General features: G+C 37.2%; 1 protein-coding gene across 1 annotated transcript; it reads left to right on the forward strand.

The window, feature by feature from the left end:
- The first annotated feature begins 752 nt into the window (after nucleotides 1-752).
- On the forward strand, nucleotides 753-24,015 carry LOC139145731 (branched-chain alpha-ketoacid dehydrogenase kinase-like). The gene is made up of 10 exons (XM_070717041.1): nucleotides 753-1,196; nucleotides 5,535-5,603; nucleotides 14,928-15,086; nucleotides 15,504-15,623; nucleotides 16,637-16,735; nucleotides 19,236-19,309; nucleotides 19,672-19,800; nucleotides 20,134-20,223; nucleotides 20,508-20,672; nucleotides 21,457-24,015. The coding sequence occupies exons 1-10, from the start codon at nucleotides 996-998 to the stop codon at nucleotides 21,599-21,601; spliced, it is 1,251 nt and encodes a 416-aa protein (XP_070573142.1). The 5' UTR covers nucleotides 753-995; the 3' UTR covers nucleotides 21,602-24,015.
- The last annotated feature ends 1,500 nt before the right edge of the window (nucleotides 24,016-25,515 follow it).

Below are 25,515 nucleotides of genomic sequence, written 5' to 3' on the forward strand. Positions count from 1 at the left end.
GTGCTATTGACCTGGCCAGAGTTGGATTTACTTAAGTCGGCTTAGACTGATAAATCCAAAATGTCCACTGATGCATTTAAAAATGAATAAATCATTTAATATCTTGCCTCAGCAATATGGCTCTGAAAACTGCTGATTACTTGGTACTGTCGAGCAAAACTGTGCAATGCATGTTTATTTTTTCTGTGGGTACATCCCTTATTTGGGGTTTTAATACTTGAAAAAAATGATCATATAGAGGGGACTTGAAATTTTTTTGCGGTACTGAGGGAGGATCTGAAAAAAAAAATTTCAATCGCGATTCCGCGAGCCCCCCCCTACCATATTGGTCCTTTGTAGATTTTACAAGTACATGTATTGGTATTTGACTCTTCTAAGTGGGGGATCAGTCAAAATTGCTGAGTTAGAGAGGGGGGTTACTCAAACTCATCATGGTTGGCAAGGGGGGGGGTACTCGAAATTTCGGAGTTTCCGATGAAATTCCTTCAACCCCCCTATGGTAAATAATGACGGCTCCCTTACGCATCGCGAATACCGACTTCACGATTACATGTAAAGAGCAATAAACTACAGGCCAACGTCGATGAATCAGTACTGGAACGGCAGCAATGAGAATCATGACTAACTGTGAAACTTGCTAGCGTGCAAAACAAGAAAGTTTGTCGCTGTATTGTTTACAATAAGAGCACGCAATCAGCACGTGCGACACAGATGCGTCGCCCCACACCTAGTATCCTATTTTTCGATTGGTTAACTTTTTAAAGTCAAAGGTCACACCGTCACGTATGCATTGCATTTGCTGAATCGTTATTCTGTGAGCAGCAGCAGTGGAGTATCGACGGAAACTAACTGTACACGTAGAATGGGAGAAGCTAGGGGCAAATTGAAAGCCCGGAGACAGACTTCTTTCAGAGAGAGTGATATGAATAATAAGGACAGAAATAGTTTTTCTGTTTAGTTTCCTTTCTGTTTATTTATTCACCCTGACCAGCGCAATGTGGCAAAGGAAGGTAAAAGGATTCGTCCTGTGTTCTCAGCGGTGCCTGCTTCAAAATCTGGTCGCTGAAAATGGACCTACATCAATAGTTGCCGTCAATAGGACTTTCACTACTTTAGAACAAGCGGAAGCAAGGGAAAGGTCGAGATCGGTAACGTCATTCTACAATCAGAGTGCCATTGATACAGCAGCCGAGAAGGTGAGCCCTGAATCAAACTTGTGGAGCGTTGCCGTTAGTTTGTGAGTGAGTGATGAACCATTGCTGGCCACGGGGCCCCCAGATCAGGGCCTCTGTTGTTGTTGTGACAAAATAGAAAATATGGCAATGATAGACCACCCAGTTTCACTTGCCAAAATTGTTGACGAGCCATCGCCTTGTAATCGCGAATAGTTCCAAGTTACCACAGTTGAACTGTGAGAAATAAGATTCACTCTAACCGTAACCCCCGGCCCGTTACCCCTCAGAGGTGTTGCATGATGTGGACTGAATGCTGTTCAGAATTACATCATCCTCTATTGTTGCTAAGCTTGAACGCTGTAACGCAAGCTTCACAACGTTGGAGGCAGATTGATTCCTAATAGCTTCAACACAGATGCCTTCAAGAATTGAGAGAACACTATTGGTTAAAGAAGGATTTCTTTTCACATTGTTTATTTAGGGATATTTCAATAATCAAGATCAGCAGATAGTCACGGCGTATGATCGTATGATCCGATTGATTGATTATTAGGACGTGTTTAACTTCCAATTGGTTGGGCAGAATAAAACTGATACTGATTTGTAACTACAGCGCTCTTCTGTCAATGTTATTATTCAAAATGTGTATAACATACATACGGTTACTCTGTTGGGTGGAGTAACCGTGACACACACACGAATTTTTACCTGCTTCAGAATACAGTAATTATTTCCAATGGTTGTATCAGGACACTATATCCAAGTCTCATTTAGAGATAGCTTTGGGTGAGGCAGCTTAGTTTGTTCTTTTCCGTCCAAAAATTTCATTTATCATGATGCGGGTGTCGTTTGAGTGGAACATTGTCCTAATCCTTATTATCCTGCCATTCTGTGTATGTTTGGACTGGCATCGATTTTGCTTTGTCACATTCTCACAACTCACATCACATACACACCCTTGAGTTCTTCTAGAGGACAATGAGGGACCAGAGGGTCAATGAATAATATACATATAGTTTATATATTTTGAACAATTTTGGCTATTAAATGGAGCTAAAGATATTCAATAGAATAGCACAATACTGATAAAAACGTCCAATCAAGATAGCATATTTACTCTTACTGAAAACATCAACCAGTTACCACCTTATTGTTAAGACAGGCTTGTGTCCTTTGTATGATTTTTAAAAAGGGAACACAACATCACCTTTCTTGTGAAATGTATGGAGATTGCCACATTGATGATCACAGGTTAAAGGAGAGATGCTCAGATCTGTGTGGGCTGGCCCATTGAAACGAATCAGCTGGATGTTGCCTGAACTTCCCAGTGGTATGACCTCATTAAATATGCACCATTGTTTGTTCATGAGGTTTGTGTGCAGATGTTTTTGTAAGCTTTTTCTTTGATTTTGTCAAAAAACAAAGCACAAATTACTTATATTGGGCTCAGAGGTGTTTTACGGAATTTTATTTTGAAAGTTAGGTCCACTCAGTGTCTAATTGGAAGGGGGTTAGTCGCTGATTGCTATCTAACAGTATCTAGGTTTACTAGGCATGTGAAATAGCAAGCCCAATATGATAAGTGTGCATATTCATTGGTACATACATCCTCCATCATATTCAAACTCCATCATATTCAAACTCTTTGTCATTGGGATATTTAGAATTAGCTATTCAAAATTTGTATCTCCAAGTATAGCAACAATGTCATTTATTTGAGCTCTTCTTCCTGTTAGTCACCTCATGGAAGGTCATTCAAAAAGTTCAAGGAATGGCACGTCCAGTTATTGTGTGCCCTGGTCTGCTTCCTGTAATTCATGACACATGAACAGAAGCAGAGCATATCTGCTTTTGTTTGTTGTCAGTGAGCCCTACTAGTGTTTACTGAGGAAGTAATATCAGTGACATTTTACAACCGTATTCCCATTACAGGGCTTTGACCCTATCTCAACTCTTGTTTTTGAAAAGTGCCAATGATCAGCTTCCTATTTTTCTGCTCATTTTGATCTTGATCAATGCTTAATTAGGCAGCATAGGAAATTCTTACTTGAAACACTCTGTGCTACTGATATTCATTAAATTCATTTTGGGTTAAAATTTTTCTTTTTCAATTGATTAGTGTTAAAATAGAAAAGGCAACAGCAAGCAAGCTTTTCAATGTATCAATGATAATTTGTCAACAATGTTTGAAAAATATGCCAGTGTTGCTATATCAGCATCTTGTTTTGTTATACATCACAATTTCAAAAATTGTATCACAAATTGTATATGTACACCGTCACGTATCACAAATTCAACTATGCAGTATGCTAATTTTACAGTTGCTTGTGAATTGACATCATAAGCCAGTTCTTTCTGTACTGTAGGTTAGAGCAGTTTGATGATATCAACTCTGAAGACAATATGCAATTATATATAAATCCATGAACAGTTAATGATAAAAGCCTCATTCTCAAGAAAAATCTGTTACCATGATTTCAATCTTACGGCGTACAAATGTTAGTATAATCATCAACATGAAATATAGCACAGTTTTCCAATAAATGACATTTCTGAAGATAAATTTACCAACCGTCTTTACAAGAACTGTAGAAATTACAGTAAGTCAGGTCTGATATCTTCGGAGAAATTTTGTACTTTAATAGCACATCACATAGGCATATGCATGCGATTTTTATCATTACTTTCAGGCTACAAGATAAGTAGGTATGATGGTCAGTTTTATGAAAAAACATTTGTGATATTGATTTCAGGAGGTCAATGTCAATATATTCTGGGTCAGTTTGAAATTACTATTCAAACAATAGTATTAATAATTCATCAAGCTATTTTGATTGGTTTGTATTTATCACCATGTGACCATGAACTTAATATTTTATCCTGATTAAAGAAAATCAATAAATTCGCCACCAAGTCACCTGATGGCCTTGAAAGTTGTTTTGATTATTTTGGTGTGTTCACTTTCAATTGTATGCAAATTACAAGTGTGTGGCCTTACGCCCTCAACCAATAGCATTTGGCCAGCTATTTATATGCCCTTGAAATGCCTGAAATTAGCTGTGTTGTTCCCAGTTTAAGTATTTTGTTATCTTGGTTGTTTATGATGGAATAGAATTTCTTTTATTTTATTTCACTAACTCATAAACTATGACTAAAACGCAAATGCTTTAAGTCTCACCTTCACTGCACCGTAACATATATATGTGTACTACAGGCTAAGTGATCTCCATTACACTTGATGTATATTGTAATAGGGCTGAGTAAAGGTAATTTCCAAAAATGGAAAGGTTCTCAAAGAAATCAAAATACTATTTGTTTTTTTCGGCTTCTCTTCATTGTACAGCAAGTGTACATGTATATCAGTATCCCCTAGCAATGCATTCAACCCCTAACTTTAGAACATTTGTATTGTTTTTAACTGGAATGCCTACACATCGGTAACATGGTGATGAGGGATTTGGAGATACAAATAAAATAACAAAGTGTGTTTAGATATTGAGTAACACATATTGCCAATACAGTGATCTCACCATCTTTGTTAACGAGGGGATGATTAAAATTGATTGGTTAGTTTGATTTGATTTTGATCTCAATCATCTGTGGTTAAAATTGATTGGCTAGTTTGATTTGATTTTGATCTCAATCATCTGTGGTTAAAATTGATTGGTTAGTTTGATTTGATCTAGATCTCAATCATCTGTGGTTAAAATTGATTGGTTAGTTTGATTTGATCTAGATCTCAATCATCTGTGGTTAAAATTGATTGGTTAGTTTGATTTGATCTAGATCTCAATCATCTGTGGTTAAAATTGATTGGTTAGTTTGATTTGATCTAGATCTCAATCATCTGTGGTTAAAATTGACTGGTTAGTTTGATTTGATCTAGATCTCAATCATCTATGGTTAAAATTGACTGGTTAGTTTGATTTGATCTCGATCTCAATCATCTGTGGTCATAATGTAAACAACCATATTGCCTTCTTTAGAAAAGTAGAATGGTAAAAGGAAAGACAGCTTACCGGTAGACCCCAGTACGCATCTTTATAGGAAACAAAGTCCTCCTCCAAGGAGAGGGGACATCCCTCTTTTGAGAGAAACATCAAGAAAATACTGCATACAATACTACCAGGTGAAATTCCATGGCATTGATGTCACACTCCCCAATGCACTGTCATACTGTGAGAGTTAGTTACAGTTACAGATGTTTACCAGGTTGATTGTGAAAGTTCAATGTTAAATGCTCTACAGATATTAATTCTTGTGTTCCTTGTGTTTTACACTACTACACTGAAGCAAAAAGGATTTAATGCTTGTGTTGCAATAATTAATGTTCTGTTTGCAATCTTTTCTCATGTACAGCCACTGGTACGTCTTTCACCAACAACACTGCTCTATTCTGGAAAGTCACCGGACGGCAACCATATATTGGTAAGTGATTCTCATTTATATCAAGAGGTTGGGTTGATGATTTGAACATATCTTTAACTTGGAAATGTCAAAGATATTCTATGTCTACTGGCTCTGAAAATTCATGAAGTCCAAGTTAAATTTAGACAAATACTTTTTGGAATGTCAGTCTCTGTCGCTCAGTTGCTTTGAATGACCATGGACCCTAGAAATTAGTATCTAGGGTCCATGATAGAATAACGATTGTAAACTATAAAGGGTTGCTGCTTTACATATGAATTTCAAAAGGATGTCAATGGTGCTTTGAACGTGTGTGCATGGTAGAGTTGTAAATACAACACGTGTTTACACCTGAATGACTGACACATGACTTGGTGATCTGCTTGAAGTACAAATGAAATGGCAACAGGTACCTTGGTCTAAATAGAGTCTTGATACAGAGTTTGGAAAGGAATTGTGATTGTCTTTACAGTGTCCTGGATGTGCTATGGTTCATGTCAGTCATGCATTGAAACATCCTTTGCTGCAAGTTCTGTTTTACTGTATAGTCGAGAGCACAATTATAGTGCATTTCACTATTTCCATCTCTCAGTAATTAAACCCATTTTAAATTAAAGCTGTTCCCTTCAATCCATCATTCTTGAACAGCAAGTCCTCTAACTGACTGTCATAGTGAACACTTCAAGCCACTTGTCAGATTTCTATGAATCATTCTTAGATCAGTCTGAGTAATATATGAAACATTCAACATTCAAAGTAAACTTTCTCAAGACACTGGTCAGCTAAGAGGGCATACTGGTCTTGAATCAATAGCTGTTGATGACTTTTGACGAGTCTTCAGACTCTTTGTCTGTTTGTCTCTGAAATTTACGTCAAAAATATCAAGTCAAATAGACATCATGTCATAACATAACCTATATAATTAGATTCTGGCCCAGATTTTGACTATTTGGTTTCTTCATAATATTTCTGCTGTCCAATTGCAATCCACCGCTACTGATTTCTTGCAAATTAGTGATTACTACCAAAATGAATAAACTTAACAGAAAAACATTATGAAACACTGCAGATGATAAAGGCTGTTTGAGATCATGATTTGATAGAGTAGGTCTGGTGATAGGGAGCAAGTTCCATGAGCAATGTCCCTCTCCATGTGAATAGCTGGAGGCCAACCCAGCTGATCTCATAGCATGTTTGATAAATAGTGTAATTGCATAATAATATGCAAACCAAGAATTAAGTCAACTAAGAATTAAGTCCAACTGAAATAAACAACTCACAGGACATGCCCTTTACACGTGCTACCTGACACGTGCTACCTTGCACAAAGATTAGCTGCCAGGTCATCGGAGTCTAAACCCCTACCCTAATCACTCTTTCACCACCAAACTCTGGCCTATCGCCAGCATTCACTACTATCATTGCAGTTTAATTCATATTCTTGGTATCCCTGTTTTTAGAGGGATTATTATAATATACTAGTAACCTTCAGCAGGGTCTGTGAGAGGAAGCAAGCAGCACTAGCAAAACCATGTACTGATGGGGTGACGTGTTGCTACTGTATTGCATCATCCGTCTGCCACGCCAGCAGACAACCACATACTGGGCCCTATGCTATGTACATGCAGTGAGTAATAATGAGCATGGACAAAGCAAGACACGTTTTAGAAAGCTTGCAACAGAAATTCTGAATACCGTAGATTTGTCTAAACAGGCATAATGGCTGTCAGCCAAAGATATTGCAGTGCCTTGAAAAATGTGGCATGACTTCTGTTTGTTAAACAAACTCCTCCAGATTTTGATTAGATTCTGTAAGAGATACCAGGGGCACATGAAGGTAAATTATAGCATTGGATGAGTCGGCTAATATTGAACAGCTGTTTTCATTCTCATGCAATGAAATATAGGTTGTTATAGTCTGTGCCTGCTCTTCTTAGAACTCTCAATCTCGTCTATCTCTTGTAACAAAATTTTATAAATTGTAATATCTGTTGGATTTATTTTCAAAAAGTGAATACACATTTAGTGAGTTGAAGACATAAATTATTTGTTGTGTATTGCATCAGGTTTTGAAGTGTGCGATTGACTTTTGACCTGCAATAGACAGCTGATCTTTCAGAGGTTTTGTTGAATTACTGTTTATATAGAAAACAGCCATGAGTACAGAAATATTGAAAATGGGTAAAAATGGTAAATTGGTCATTGTGTTGTGCTCAAAATATATTCATGGGAATAGTCCTTCTGTAACAGTTGTTCATACTGTGGTAGTGTAACTTTGGACAACTATGACAGTGGTGTGCTGTGTGAGTTGAAGCAATCATTTTATGCGTGCCGTCAAAATTTACTCAAAGGTGTTGAGTTTGAAAATTTTAAATGGATCATTTTCAAAGAAAATTGTAGAAGTCAGAGAGTGAAGTGGTTGTTGACAGTTTGTGTTGCTATTACATAATTTCCATTCAGAATATTTAAATTACGCGACTAGAACAATGAAATTTGAATGTGAAGGCCCTTTGTTCCAATCAAACTTGATGCCCTGCCCTCCCTCACTATGGAGATCATTGGTAAATACAAAAGTACAGTTATATGTAAATTACTCATAAAATCTGATACACAAACCAGAATCCCCAGATTGTGTTAGATAACATTGGTTTACTTTGTTCAGAGGTGATAACATCAGTAGCCTGAGACAGATCCCAGGGACAGATTCTGCAACCCCATAATGTATGTGTCCTGCACATCTGGTGTTGAGACTCAGAGTTGTTTTAGAATAATTTAAGCAATGTACATGTCCTCTAACATTTAGGTAAGCTTTGAAATACGTGCAGTATGTCCATATATAATTCCACCTGATACCCTCAGGCATATTTTCAGATATTTTTCTTCCATTATAAATTAAAGCATGCTTTTGCCATCCTCTGTGTTTCCTTAATTACAATATTTTTAGAGGCGTTTGAACAATACGTGTTAAAATCATGAATGGCAGCAAAGACCAGAGATTGTAATATGAGTTCCCATAGTTGATTGAAGGTACATGGTAACTAAGTCTTTACAAGGAATCCTTGATAGAAACGCTATAAATGGTGAAGACTAAATTTGACACTCAATTCTGTAGGCGCACATGAATATGCCTATGTATTTTGATTGCCTTGTGATAGAAATTTTTCCTGAACATCTGAATACAGCTTAGAAAATACCCTGACTAAGGGGACACACAGCATTCATTTGTTGTAGAGAAATTTTGTAGATCACATTAGCACTACCACAGGAAGAAAAACAGTTTGCAATGCTTGGAAAGATTTAATACGTACATCTCATCTTCAAACTCAGAGATCGGTGTGTATGTACCAGCTATGAAAAACATTTTCAGTGGGTCCAATCTTTGGAGCTTTGCTCCAGTCAACAATCACCTGATTCTCAATACATGCCAGTTATGACAAAAAATGTGGCCATAATAAAGGTTAGCGTCAAATATTGTCATGAAAGACGATTTTATTTTATCTCTCCTGATTGTTACTCTGAATGACAGCCTGTACTCTAGGACAGCAGTGTGAAATATATATGGTTTTAAGCGATCTGTTATCACACTATTTATATTATAATACAAGTAAATTTTCAATATGCAATTGAAAACATTGTTTCTGTATTCAGTCAATTTTAATTTACCTCCATGGTTCAAATCAAGGCCATATGCACTGTATTTATTCCTTAGGAATTTGCCCCAAATTTTCCCATCACAACATGAACATAGGTCATGCTGAGATGTTTGTGGAATATTGGTCAGTGTGTAAGGGCTGCACACTTGTAGTAAAGTGGGTTCATGTTCCAATGGTCTCAAATTGACCCTAGGAAATAGGGTACTGCCATACTGGTGTGGTGTCACATGACAGGAATGGCATGGCATAGTAATTCATTATGTGCATGCAATAATGCAAGCAAATTTGCAGTAGCACATTCTCATTCAATACATTTCCATGAAACAATTTCCATGAAATGATAGGATAGCCATGGTGAAAAAATTCCAGTGTCACTTCAAATTGCTTCATGTTTCATTAACACACAGTCCCTCCACCAACAATGCTCACTTGATGGACTTTAGTAGTTGTTTACATGGTTTAGTGTTTGTCCAGGGCAAACGTGACCTAGTTCTCTGAATGACCTTCTATGGAGATAGCATTCCTTTACAATGGAGCTCATTTGCATATTACTGTGTAAAGATTATCTATAGATTTCAAAAGGTTACCAACTCTATTTTTGGTGAAAACAAAGAGCATCAATGAGAATTTTTTTTAGGAAAAAGCGTGAAAGAATGTATCTTGCTTTTGCTGTACTGTAACATATTTCATAATCTATGCTTCTGTAATTACATTACAAATGAGAACTAAGTATGTTATCTCAGTGTAATTAACTAGCATTGTTTTAGCGGTTACTCCATGATTCATGCCATTGTATGGCTTCGATAATAGGAGTGTGGCTTGTGTACCAAGTTGCATGTCGCTGTGTACAGCATCATAACAACTATGAATGCACAGCAACATAACACAAACAAGTTCCTTTAAGCAGTGCAAGTATACAAGAACCAGAATGTTTGAACAGCTAATGTTCAACGGAACAGATCACAAAATTCATGTTTTCCTTCACCAATGCTGCCAGTGAAGCTGTTTGCCTTGCTATGTATTCCTTGTTACTTGTAAAATCTCAAAGAATTTAGTGCATAATGATACAATGAATGTCAGTGCTTGCAAATAAAAGCAGGGAGTATACATGTACTTGCCAGGGGTCATCGCGTGGCCTCATTTCCATGACTATTTCAGTAATTCAGGTAGAAGTTCAAGGATAGTGGCCTTTAACTTGGGGGTTACATTTGCTAATACATGTATTTGTCATGCCCATCAAAACCTTGAATGATCAACTTAAATTTGACGAATATGTCCTTTCAAAGAGTGATGGACCAAGCTGCTGACAATTTTGTCCAAACATGTACTGATGCCGAAAAAATGACCACCTCCAAGACAGAGTAGTTACTATCAACTTCTAATTTCTGATCTTTAGTCGCCATTTTCCACAAGAAATTGGAGCCTTATTAAAAACAGATTTCACTTGTCAGCATGTATGGCATATACATACAATTTGAATATGGTGGCAGAGTGTGCTTGCCGTCTTTCTGATTGACACCAAATTGTATTTGGTAACTGTGATACTTGGTAATTATTTACACCACCTTAGTGAAGGGAAATGTGAGCTTTCAGGGAATATTGATTCATCTGATTTTAATATGAACAAGTGGATGAACTAAGCTGTTCAACATGATTGTGGAGCAGGTTAATTTCAGTTAAATATATTCATCCACAAAGTGAAGCCATACTATGTAAAAGAGATTGAATACATAAGTAGGTTGATATATGACATTTTATAGATGTACTGTGACCTCCATTTGGCAAAGTGGAAAACAAATAATTTTGTTTTCCTCATTTGTTTTGACTCTCTGTTTACAGTGCATCACAACATAAAAGCAAGTCTCCTGCACAGACTCCCACAAAAGGGTTTGTTGATATGTCTCGTTGTAGTGAGTGAAAAGTAAATGTCTCACTTGCAAGTCATGCTATGATACTCACACTGAGGGTTGAGGTCAGGCAGCTTATAAACAGGGCATTGCCATAGGGTTCAATGTGCTAGGTAAATTGCTCTGTGTTACTGCTACACAGGAAGCAGTAACTGTTCATGTGTACAACAACTGCCTTCAGCTTTATTGTAAACACGTTGAATATATCACCCAACGGTGACACCAAAAACTTACAAATATTATACAGTGAGGTTCTTAATTAAATACATTTCTTTCCCACCTATTTATTACAGTAACTAGTGTGGCGTGGTAATATTCCAAATTGAGAGTTTGTTAGAGTATTGACTGTTAGTTCATTGATTCTAAAATAGTGTATTTTTTCAGATCATTGCAGATGTTTTCATTTGTATGTGATATGTGTCTATGTGAATCCCATGCCCAAGGTTGCATCACTAGTTTCCAAATTAGTTCATCCATTCTGAAAGACTGTCTAGCTACACAGCTATTGTGGTGCGGCAAACTGTTTGTTGATATGGTGCAGGCCATTGATGCATGCTACTTCCCATTTTGACATCAGACCATTGCTAGAAGGACATCTTTCAAGTCACCATTGTGTCAAAGATAATCAATATTTGATAGAAGTACATGTGACTGTTTGAATAGCTGAATGACACTTGTATGCCTGCTCCACCCAATTTTCAATGGTTTTTATGTGGATAACATGGACTTGTGTACATGTGTCATGACAATTAGTTACATTGATATTCAGATGTTAGCTTACTATCAAAGGATGTTTTATTCCTTTTATGGAAAGATTTGAAGTACACCATGCATAAAGCATTGACAAAATTTCATGCCTGCCTGGCAGCCAACAAACACCAACACAACATGATTTTCTGGGGTGTGTCAGATCAATTTCAAATTGGTCAGTGTACAGATGGTCACCTATTGCGGATATGTTTCATCATATGATGTAGACTTGTTGTGAGCTACATGAGTATAAATGCACCCTTTCTTGCCCGGTTCAATGTTTGTCTGATTAAGTCTTGTGAGGGTTGGCAAAGCATATCCTTTTTGCGTATTATGACTAATTTTACTTATTGCATTATCAATGTTTGACCAACTTGGCCATCTTTGTGACCTTTAAAGTCATGCAGAGGATTTGCAACTTTATCTTGCGATGACATGAGGACTTTTACCGATTTTACCCAAAAGCATATGTGATAAGTGGTCTTTGCTGTACTTCATTTTTGTCAAGTTTGAAGGAAAAATCTGAAAGCAATGGGAAAGTAGGGGTTCACATATTTACTGGTGTGTTACAAGTTTGACTTCGGTGAGGGTAGACCTGGGGTCTAATAAAAATTTCAAGATTGTTTTACACTGAAGGAAAGTATAGTATTAGGGTTGACTCACAGGGACAAATAGTGTATTTACTGGTCTTAGACTAACTTTAACCCTTTTAGCACTGTACTTTTTTCCCGTCAAAATTTCAACATTTTACCAATTTTTATGAATTTTTCTGTGATTTTTCTGACAATTGTGGATTGAAGGGACACCACATTTTATTGGCTAGAGCTTTTCATCAAAATTTTGGCAAAAATCTGAAAAAATTTACTGTGGTATATTTTACATAGCTGACAGAAATTGACTTTGGTGCTCAAAGGTTTAAATAACACAAATAAACTTCAGGTAATACAATAATAGTAAAGGTAAAAACTATACAAATATTCAAATTTGGTAAGAGATACCAGGTGATGCAGTGTTACTCACAACGACAGTCCATCCATGTATTCTGTAGTCTTTGTTCCTGTGTGCAGAGCAATTTGAGATACTGTAGACTGCAAATAGATGGGTTGACTGGTGACTCGGACTGGTAACCGAGGGAAAAGCTCTTTCGAACTGTGAGATGTAGTGCAAACCAGCTGCAGTCCACAGCCTTGATGCAGCTACCTAACTCAGCACAGGTTCAATAGATAGGATTGTATCAGCAGCCAGCAATACTGGCATAGCAGAGTGATGATATTAGCATAGTGGAAACTTCAGAAATTGCAGCGACGATAGAGAGCAGCAATCACATGTCTTGTGTGAGTGTAGCTTTGCCTCTGACCAACAACAGGTGCTGTTTGAATTATATGCAGATCATGAGAGTTCATTCGGCCAACTCAGACTCACACACAAATGCACCACACATTCAGCATGCAAATGGTAAAGCCAATACCTGAGTAACAAGTGTAATATGTTCAGCATCAAAGACAGTATACTCAAACAGAAATTTAATCTTACATCTAAGAAAAAAGCAAACCTTGACAAGTTACATGATATAGGAATAACAACACTGCCACCATCTCCTTCTGTCAAAACGCAGACATACGATAGAAAATCTGGTAAACCTGGGAGCTACTGTATGTCCTTCAGTGTACAGTACTGCCCTGATAGTAGTACAGTGTTTAATTTAGATGGGGGGATGGGGGATTCCTCCTCTGTTGACATGTTGGCACCCCGTAGTAATATGTCAAGGGGGGACCAAGCCCCCCATGAAATGGTGCCAGCCACACCTTAGAGATACAAGTAGAACACATGAACTTGTGAAATCTCCCCTAAATTTTCTGGAAAAGGAGGAAATCTCCCCCCCCCCCCCCCACAATACTGCTTGTGAATTCTGGATTTTCTCTTACACTTATTTCTTCATTTAGTCCTGGTGACATTTAATACAAAGTACATTTTGTCAGTTGATGTAAAATTCAACAGAAAACAAAGCTTTACAAGGTGTACATTAAATAGTCACACACATACTGGTATAACACTGATATTAGATGTACACGTATAATTATGCACATGTTAAGAAATTTTCTTATCTAAAAAATACTGCCTGTGAATTCTGGGTTTTCTCTTACACTTATTTCTTCATTCCAAACTCAAATGAAATAACAGATACCATTTGTTTACTAACACTCAACTCATTTACATGTATAGCCAGTGCCTGCCTTTAAAAAGAGGAAGATAATACAATTAAATTGTAGATGTCAGATCTCTGTGTTGTTTATTGCTTCACTGCCACAATTGTACTTAGTAGGTTAGAAAGTACATCTGAACCTATCTATCATCAGTTACTAGGTCACTGCATGTCATGGAAGTTTTCACTAAATGTAAAACCACTGCAAGTATTCTATCTCGTTCAGTTTATAAACTTCAATTTCCTTACCAACTGATGTGAAAAACCTCTAACACAAAGAAAGGTATCAGATAATGTCTGTTGATATGATAGATATCCGTGGCATTTTCTGTAATTTCATGATGTAAAAATCTCTGAAGTGTGACATGAATCTCCCTCACGGATACATTTCATGTTTCATCATGCTCAAAATCCTAGCATACAAGTCTGTCTGTAAAGTGCTGTCGTTATAATCGAATGCCTGCACATCAGATCTGCACGTGGCCAGTGTGAATTGGAATCTTGGCAAGCAACCAGAAATAAAGATTGCCCTCAAGCAGTGTGGAAGTTCTTGTCTGTTTGTTGCATGCACTCAGAAACTGGGACAGAGTACACCATGCTTTGACAAAAACACCATCTGTGACTCTACTGTTTAATCCCATTTTTTTTCTGTCATGACATTTCTATCCACAAGTATTAAATGAATGCAATGTTTATATGGCAGAGTTAAAACATCTAAATTGTACAGAAATATTAACAATATCCAAATTTATCCTCAATGGAACAATGAATTGGTAAACATGTTATTGAATGTTGTTTATTTGATTTGGTCTTCATATTTTTACCCATACAGAGAAGCGCACAGTACCTGCATAAGGAGCTACCAGTTCGTGTTGCACATCGCATTGCAGCATTTCGTGGTCTACCGTTTATCGTAGGCTGCAACCCTACCATCCTTCAAGTCCATGAACTCTACATCAGAGCTTTCCATCTACTCTCAGAAGTAGCACCAGTGAGTTTCTAATCATTTCTGCTGATTATGTCTTTCACAACACCAACACTGTTTAAGATCCTTTCTCCGTGCTTGAATGACAGTTGCTAGTATCAGAAATATTTTTATTGCAATCATTTTTCCACCAGTACTTGGACTAATACTATAGCAGTTTTTGAGAGCACCCTTGTAAAGTCTATGAAACCTGTCTTTGCGACACGGGTGAGTACACTTTACAAAAGTGTGCTTTTGCATAACAGGGCAACTGAAATAGACAAAGCCACCTACAAGGTTGACAATCACTGACCAAGAGTGAAGTTTTCTCTCATTTTGCTGAAAATTTGGTAGCAGAGCCAAACAGAAATTACATCTGTCAGTTTCATCGCTTGTATTGATCAAAACATTGTTTGAATACGCTATTGTCTGGTACTTTTACAGATCAATGACTTTGAAACAGAGCAAAAGTACAGTACTCTGGTGAAAAACTTACTGGATGATCACAAAGATGTGGTTACTATGCTTGCTGAAGGATTCAAAGAGAGTCGCAGACACATCAAGGTGAGGATGAGAGAGTTTATGAAGAATAATGTGCAGAGATAGGACCATCTTTATGATCAGGCTGAAGAAACTTGGATGTCAAGCTTTATTACACAATGACATCCATGTACTACAAAATGATATTTATGAAAATTAGGTTGTGGTGATACCACAGCTTTGTCTGTGCAGCTAGGGGGTCAGGTAACAGAAAGACAGATAAGCTATGGAGGGAGATGTCCAACCTTTTGATTTGTATGTTTGTTTACACTATAAGCACTGAGGAGATACACTTGCACACTGACATCTCTATCGCTCTCTGACATGACATAGATGTCATGTCAGTGAGGGGACAGCATTGTTGATTGTTGTCTTTGCTGAACCAATGTCATTCAGTTGATTTTATTCTTATTGCTTAAAATGCTGTCTTAGAAGAACATCATGAAACCCAAAGTATCAGCAAATTATTACAATCCTAAACAGTTTATTGCCTGAAAGAACAGTATGGTATAAATTGATCTTGCAGCAATGTTGACCTCAGTTGACCCTGATTTGATTTCACTTTGGCAAGTTACAAATACTCATAGTAAGAGAGTTCACCCTCCATACTGGTGACATTCTAAAAAGTAATGATGCTGATATGAAACAGTCTAAAGTGATGTAGATGTGGATGTGTTGTGCTACAGGCAAGCAGGACAGACAAACAGCTGGACAAGGCCAAAGAAAAATGTACAAAGATGTGTTTTTATGCAATTTCTAAACATAAAGAGTCAGGTAGTAAGTTACAATGCAAGTAGAGCATTTTGACCAGTTACTGGCTATTGCCTTGCTTATCTGACAGTATAGATAGAGAGAAGAGCTTTTAATGGAAGGTATTCATGTTCTTGTATTTGCAATCCAAAACAACATTTAACTGTGTAATGTACCGATATGAAAATGCAGGATACATTACAAGAGTTTCTGTGTCATCTGTATGGACACTGCAGGCAATAAAATATCAAAAATTCTATAATTTGAAAATTTGTTAATTTTGGCAGGATGAAGAGCTGGTACGCAAGTTTCTGGATAACACTCTAACGTCCCGGCTGGGCATTAGAATGTTGGCAGAGCATCACTTGGGATTGCATCATGAAAGGGTAGGCCACGCATCAACTTCTCAGAAGCTTGTCTTACCTGTTTGAATTTCTGCATGTTTATGTTAGTGATTCACACTCATTTACCCATCACATACAGCTGCCACTTTCATCTTCCTGTAGCACATGGTGCTTCCGTTTATTGTCTCTGGAGAGAGAGATTTTGATGAGCCAGGCCAGACCAAGAATGATTGACAAACAACAAAGTCAAGGGCTTGAGCAACACATACTATGTGGAACCTCAATTTTGGCCACAACCATTTGAATTGCTAAATGCCAAGATTGTTTCAACTACACAGCTAGACCTTTTTTCAGGAAACATTAGTATCTGTAATTAATAATAAGTTGATAGCAAGTTCACTGTGCAAGTCTAATAATAATGTAAAATATGCAGAAAAAAAACTGCTTTGAGTTGTATTTGGTCATCCCTATATCAGTGCAGCTAAACTGAAAAACTTTTGTGCATTCATGTTAATAGCAAAGAGGTCTCTTTGAAGTTATCATAGACAATAAGATACTTGGCATGACTCACCAACATCTCTCAATCCATAACTAATATCACCTCCCAAAAAAACCAGGTAAGGTATTTAGCATAGATAAAACTGCAGTTCATACCAAACTGATGTTTTCTCTTCCATTTCTGCTTGCTTCCACAGACATGACTTTAACAGGTGAGGTGGGTTCTAAAACACCCTTGCGATACTAAAGGAAACCACGATAAACTAGTCAACGTTGTATGGTGGAAATTTGGGACATAGACAAAGATCTTTCTCTTATCCTGCACACACAGCATTCACTTGCACGCATACTGCATTTGCTACGAATGACCAAAAAAAGACACATTTTTAAGACTGCCACATTAAAAACCCTGCTGCTTCTTTTTTGTCTCATTTTGACGCTGTTCGTTCTTTGCAGACATTGTGTGCTGTATTTTGTCCAATACATCACTATCACACAGACTCTGGTGGTCTCGGCTTGCTCTACACTCTGGTTGCTTGCATAGTGATGGAGGTCTGACTGTCTGATGTGATTTGTGCAGGCTGAGACCCCAGGGTGACGCGTAAACATACTCCTGAAGGCCTCTAGGTTTGTCACAATGTTGTCAAATGTTTGAAAAGAATTGCAGTCCAGATGAATTCTCTCTGCTATATATCAGTGATAGTTCAGCAGAATTTTTAACACTGTGGTGACTGCCATTATCCCTGAGAAAGTTTTGAATTACTAAAAAAGAACTGAAAGAAAAATGATCTGATAAATAAACGATATAATGTCAAAAAGGGATTGTCCTCCAAATAAATATGACAGAAAGGAAAACTGAAACTGATCTTGAAAAGCTTTTAAAAGCTGATTATGTGTTTATCTGCTTTAGCTGTGGTTACTCAACAATGCATATTCTCCAATCATTAGTCATGTGGTTTCTCAAATGAAAAAGTGAAAAAATATGTAAAAGTTTTATAGTGCTGTGAATACACAGTAATTTAAATCATGGGAAAATGGTTAGGGTGGGCAGTTTGGATATGCCATTCAGTAGATACCATTATAGTAGGAGTGAATAGCTCTGAAGAGTTTGTTGAAAGTATAGGTATGCAAATACATCTGACCATGAAATGTGATACAAATCAACATGTCTATACATATCCAAAAATGGATTCAACCAACTTGTACAGTCAAGCACCAATCTTGGCTTTTCTCTACTCAAATTCAAAACAACAATCAGTCAGGAAACCCTAAATGCAACTGGGTGCAAGATTTTTTCTTTGAAAAATTGCATGGCTTGTGGTTGGTGAAAATTACTTTTGCTGACTAACTTCACAAATGTGGATAAGTAACGTATCAGCCTTAGCAATCATTATCAGCCTTAGCAATCATTATCAGCCTTAGCAATCATTATCTTTGCAACAAAGCTAATGTTTTCAACACAATTGGTAATGACCAAATAACTTGCATTACGAAATAGTGAAGTATAATCTTTGTAGAAGTGGCCAACAATACTCTTCATGTGGAGAGAATAATCCCCCATGCCCCATGCTAACTTTTATGATGTACACCTTACCATCAACTTAGGGAGTCTTCATTGGACACTGCAATATTGGAAAACAGAATTCCACCAAAAATGTGAAATCATTGACAAACCTAGAAATCTTCGATGTATTGTGTTTCAGGTGAACCTGCTTACTATAACACTTGCAACTGCCAAGTTAATGCATACACAGCCGAGTGTGACAGCATTACATTATCATGGCCGTTGAAAAGTGTTATTGGTAGTTAACTCTCTGGTCAACCAAAGCAGAATGCTTTGTGTGGGGCAAAATACCACATGGCACGTACCACAAGCACTGTGGTGTGTGATGATGATCTTGCGTTAGTCACATTGATGTAAATGGTATTGGTAACATGCATATCAATCTGTATACAGCATTATAAGGCTTTGTGCTAAGCAAGTGATATTGTGAAAAAAACTGTGGTGTTCAACTGGCATGTTGTTTTATGACCCTCCTTACAGCCCAACTACATTGGAATTATCAACACCCAGATGCAGCTCAGAAAAGTTATTGAAAACTGGATAGACTTTGGAAAGTAAGTCAGAAAACATGTCTGTCATCTTTGTCCATTGTAGAGACATCTCAATGGTTACTCATACAAATGAAAGCAAATCTTCATAATAGCCTCAATGCTGCATGTATAGATCTCTGTAGCAAAAGACGTCAAGATCCTCAATACCACCAAAGAAAATGTCCACTGGACCAGCCTTTCACAGAATATAGAAGTCAATATGCATGCAGCATTCATTAGATTACGTTTAATGGACAGTCTGGTTTCACATTTCTGATGGAAAGCCCTTTTCAGATTCATCTCTTGTAATTTTTTTAAGGCATTAATCATTTAATGTGCTTATCATGTTCTCACCTTGGTCATTCCGTTTTCTTGACATCATCTAGGAAATTGTGTGAGCACAAGTATGGCAATGCTCCCCATGTGAAACTGAAGGGTCATGTCAACGCTACATTTCCCTACATTCAAAGTCCGCTAGACTATATACTGCCGGAACTCATCAAAAATGCTATGAGGTAAGCTTCATACTTGATTCAAGTGTTTAAACACTGATGCTTGCCCTCACTCACTCTGTCTGTCTGTCTGTCTGTCTGAGGAGCAGCAGTGAATACCAAATCCATCACAGGAAATTTTCTGAATCTGAATCTGACACTAATGACACCTTCAAGTTGATGGTCCGTGGATACTGACTCCCATTCGCTGGCATTCCAGCATCATGACAAGATGAGCAGTTCATAGGATTAATGTTACAATTCTCAACCATGTATCTACATTTGGTGCGTTTGAAAATTCAAACCTGTAGGTCACCATTGAAAATTAATACTTTTATCTGCCTCATTGATTTTCAGGGCAACTATGGAAAATAATTTGGATAATCTTGCTAATGTACCAGATATCAGCATCACTATTGCCAATAATGATACTGATTTTATTGTCAGGTAAGTAGCATGGATTTTTCACAGATACAGGGAGAGGATGGGTTTTGAAAATCTGCTTGAACTATGTGTTCGTGTACAGCATGATCCAAAAGTAGAATTGATGCAACCTGGTGGAATCTTCCACCATTGCGCCTTCATTGTGCAAGGCATCCTCCTCAGAGCAAAAAAAACAAAACAATGCCCCCCAAAATAGGGAAGAGGAGAATAGAAGGATATAGTAATGGGTAAATGAGCTTGTATGACCCATTTGGACTACTCAAAGATGAAATGTGTTTGTATTTCAGGATTTCAGACCGTGGTTGCGGAGTACCACACATGAATGTTGGTAAAGTGTTCCATTATCACTTCACTACGTCTGGTAGTTGCACTGATGACCGTGTGACAAGGGGTCTTCTAGGTGAAATGATGAACGCTGATCAGCAAGGCCCAGGTGGAGGACCAATGCATGGGTGAGTCTATTTCAAATACAGAGACACTCTTTATATGTAGCAGGGTTTATGTGTATGTATGTTAGTTCATTCAGCCAATCAATGTGTCTACTTGGATTCTTCAATTACAGATGTCTGCATTGCACTTTAATGTACAGAAAAAGGTTAAGTTCCTACAATTAACTCAAAGCATATTGATATGGAAGTGCTGAGTTGTTGTAATATTTTCAGTGACCATAGGCTGTGCTTATCATCATTGGGTAGATTAACCCCAGTGTCTTTTTTTCAATCCATCAACTGTCAATTACTGCCATCATCAGTGTCATTGACTCATTCTGACTGTATTCTTGATGTACAGAATAGTTGTAAGCATCAGTTGTAGTAGTATTCATATTTACTTCAGAAAGTTACAGGGCGTAGTAGCTGTATCTCTTGATCATTTTTTTCACAATTTTTATTTTCAATGTCAACTACAGTTTCTTATCCTACCTACCTAACACAGGGTGAGATATACAGCGTACAGCTTGTCAACTCAGCCTGTACATGTGTATTCTGCATCGTTATTGTTGACAAGTGAATCTAAGTCCTGATTAGAATTCCAATGTAAACATGAACAGTGCATTTTACATGTAGAGATGCTGTGCTGACAAGCCAAAATATAGATGTGTCAACATGCTTTGAGGAGTAGAACAAGAACTTGCAGTTGACGTAAAAAACAAAATCGTCAAAACGTCATCAAAAATTGCAGCCATGGTCCTTTTAAATAAAAATCTGACACTTCTGTAAAACTGCTTGTATCTCACAGCTTTGGGTTTGGTCTGCCTACCTCCCGAGCCTATGCAGAGTACCTTGGTGGCGCCCTCACACTGAAGAGTATGCAAGGAATTGGTACTGATGTCTACCTGCGTCTCAGACACATTGATGGTAAACAGGAAAGTTTCCGCATCTAAGAGAACTCACTTGTGTATTACAGCTGACACAACCATCCTCCACACACCCATAATCTTATAAGATAATGAAAGCGTCCCATAGGTATCTGATTGATAAAGCTGGGTGTCTGAATCATGTGGAGGGGACGAGGCGATTCATTGAAAGCCGATGGACATACTATTCTAAAAGTAGATCTTTTCTTTTGATGTCACTCACCAGCAAAAGATACTTGCTAGTGTTTCTGACTTTTACAATGTGTTATTGCTTGTACTGTTTAATGTGAACAATTGCAAAATAATATAATGTGAAATAAACTATGTATAAATTACAGAATGACCATTCATGACAAAAATTCATTTTTCCTTTATCATGTTTGGTGCCATTAAGTTGACCATTGTGTACTTTTAAGTGAAAGATGTGATCATAGGCAAGTTTATGTGTAGAATATATTTTGAAGTAGTTTGACCAAGTGATCAACCATTTCTGTCTTTGTTTTTGTTCATGCTATTGGTATGACTTTGTTTCTGCAGCATAAAAAATGCACTTTAGAAATGAACTCAGAGTCGGCCTATGATAAACAACATATTATTTTTATCTTAATCTGTAGAGAATAAATTGACATTAACTGTTCACTGGTACTACTTTACATTTTAGAAGATTGACAGCATTGCTAGATGCTTATTCTCATTGTACGGTATTACCTGTACATCATAATGTTTAAAAGCTTATAAGCTCAGAATATTTTATGCCATTATTTTTTATCTGTGGTAGGACTGCGCACAATAGGATTTACATCTTATTTCTTGATGTGACCTTTTCAGATTACTATAAAACAGTCATGATAAACAATTTCCTTTATTCTCTGCTTTGCTTTCACAGTTTCTATTACCACAAAAGATTTTGCTTACTTAATCAAGAGCTGCGTAGATTTTTAATTTTGTGAATACTTTTGTTGATGTATAGTGGTGTAAGTTTGTATTTGCCAGTATTGATGATGCCTTGTCAAGAGTACACAAATCTATTATCACAAAGTAGTGTAGGTAGATGTTGTGTTTAAGTATTACTAAATATGCAGCTGTCTATGATTCACAAAGAAAGAGCTCATTTCTCAGTTAGATAACAGTTTACAGCTTTTAAAGATAATCATTATTTCCGTGTGTGTGAGACTTACCGGTTATCTTCAACACTGATGAAAGTCGGATGGTACGTAGACAGAGGTATGGTAGACCAGTCTGATTTCATAAACTTATCAAAGTCTATTATTATGGTGTTTCCATGACAACTTATTACATTGCTTGAATGAGTATTCTTTTCAATGTGAATCTTCTTAGAAGTGTTGTCATTTAATGTTTTGACTATATTATTAGTGCTGTGCACTTCTCATGTCGCATTGCATAGCAGGATAAAGTTTAAAGCACAACATGTTTGGCATCAGACACTCTGCTTGGTTCAGGGCATTTTAGGCAGAATTATTGCATTCTGATGGTCTATACAAACATCACAATGATCTGTGTTCTGTGTAAAGATTCATTTGTGCCACCCAAAAACTTGTATGCGAATTGCTGACACATGATTGTGGAAATTAAAGAATGCTGTCATTTCATTTCCATTACGGTATCTGCTGTTGACATGTTTATCAGAAGCAGAAAGGTTGTTGTCATGGCAGCATAGCAATGTAAATTCTCAAAAGACAGCCAATCATTATTCACCTAAAACAAGGACATGTTGTTGAAACGAACATGATCCCGATTAGTGGATTCAAAATTTCAATGTCTGCCAATCATATCAATTGTTGGCATCTGACAGTCAAGGACTTTTCCCATTGGTCAGATTACTACCATGGCAATAGGAAGTGTGAAGCATTGCTGTCAGTCAGTTCAATTGATTGTGTTTTTTAACCATCTGAAAATGTGTAACTATGACCATGCAATCTGTGTGGATTACGAAATTCCAGTGAATTCTGTCACTGCACAGTTAATACATAGTTGAGTATGATATTTTGATGGTGACTTGTTGCCAGTCTATCATTGCAGCTTAGCATACTAAATCTAGAATAGAACGCCACTGTGATAGACTGAAATGTTTTATTTTATGATTCTATGTGTACAAGTGATATATTATGATGATTAATCTTGCAATATGTTTTTGATGCAAGGTTACAGACTACTATGTGAGTCAGAGTATAATTTGAACGGTAGAAAGTTGACTTATCAGAGTTACCAGAGTGACAACTCTGTTTCCATGAAACTTATTTGTTTTCTTGATACTTTCTCAGACTTTTAGATTATTTTTGTCTTTTGAAGGAGTTTGAGGCATGGTTGGATTTTAATGAATCATGTAATTTTCTCCCATTTCAATGAAAAAAAAATATGAAAAAGACAAAAACAAGTATCTATGGAAATAAAGAACTCTACCAGGTTTTGGTGTGAAAGTATTGTTCAGTTTAGTGTCATTACATACCCATGATCATGTGTGTGTATGTGTATTGGAGAGAGAGAGAGAGAGAGAGAGAGAGAGAGAGAGAGAGAGAGAGAGAGAGAGAGAAGAGAGAGAAAGAGCTAGCAAGCAACATGTTGGAATTCAATATTCGGTCAAAAATTTTATCCCAACGTTCAAGTTCCAAGAAGTGAAAGATTCTGTACGGATCATACCTAGACACAATATTGACAAAGTTCATTATCACTGAAATATGTCCACTGTGGTTTCAACTTATTGTATTCTTTCATTTTTTTCTGGACAGGGTATTGCGTGAGTAACATATCACTGCCAGTTGATGTGAATCAGCTCTATGGGGGCTTGCGTAGTTCTTGCTAAATTTCTGCAACTTAATTTTGGGAATACTTTGTGGTCGGGTAATGATAACGATATTGCTGGAACAAGAGAGAGAAGCCTGAAACCATTGACAGCATAATAACAGATGTATTGGTATATCGCCTGTCTCAACATTTGAAAAAGTAGCCCAAATTTCAGTCACCTTATCAGCATGGTCAATGTTAAGGCTAACTCACAACATGGATGCAACCTTCTTTCAAAAAGTGCCCTCAGTGATAGCAATTGCATAACCTATCCATTGTCATCCTGGCCTGTTGCAGTTTTCAAAACCACACATTACAAATAACAATGTGGCAGGGGAGTGCACTCACTCATACAGAAGAAATGAAACAATCGTTGACAAATGGATATACAGTATGTGTAAACTTAATGTTCCTGTCTAAATCATTACAATAATCCCCAAGGTCTGGATCACTTAGCATGGTTGTCAAGTCCTTTTCAGGATAAGCAGTCTTCTCAAGATAAGTTCCAAGTTACAGATTAGGGTGAGCGGAGATCAGTATCTTCTCTCAGCGTCTGGAACCACAGCTCATAATCATACATCTAAAGGTTTCAGATTTACCTAGTGACATGAGAACCATGAAATCTTTCTCTGGGGTTCTATAAATGGATCTACTTTTTCTAGGGTCTGTGCATCGATCTACATCTTTCCTAGGGTCTATGCGCATGGATTTACATCCTTTTTTGAGTGTATGCATGGATTTATCTTTTTCTAGGGTATATGAACGGAGTCAAACCAAAACAGAGCTTTGGGGGAGGCACCATGGGGCAGTGGTTAGGGTACCTGTCTCACTTTCAGAGAATGGTGAATTCGAGACCCAGCACATCCAGAGTAACGGACTCACTGTTGGAGGATGGAGAGTTCGAGATGGCACTTTATTCCTCTTTACTCCATTGGGTAATGGGCATCCTGTGATTGGGCAATGCCTGTTGGATGATGGATTGAAAATTAAAAATTAAATGACCTACATTTTTCCTAGTGTCTATGCTATGGTTTAATGCATAGATATACATCTTTTTCTAGGGTCTATGCATGGATCTACATCTTGATGTGATGAAAACTGATAATCACCTCAAAACTACAATAAAGACACTGAATCAA

This window comes from Ptychodera flava, chromosome 12, assembly GCF_041260155.1.
Source record: "Ptychodera flava strain L36383 chromosome 12, AS_Pfla_20210202, whole genome shotgun sequence".
Taxonomy (NCBI): Eukaryota; Metazoa; Hemichordata; class Enteropneusta; family Ptychoderidae; genus Ptychodera; species Ptychodera flava.

Coding starts and splice junctions, on each gene's coding strand:
- LOC139145731 (XM_070717041.1), top strand. CDS start 996: ATGTGGCAAAGGAAGGTAAAAGGATTCGTCCTGTGTTCTCAGCGGTGC. Junction 15,087..15,503: donor TACTCTCAGAAGTAGCACCA/GTGAGTTTCTAA, acceptor GTACTTTTACAG/ATCAATGACTTTGAAACAGA. Junction 20,224..20,507: donor GATACTGATTTTATTGTCAG/GTAAGTAGCATG, acceptor TTTGTATTTCAG/GATTTCAGACCGTGGTTGCG.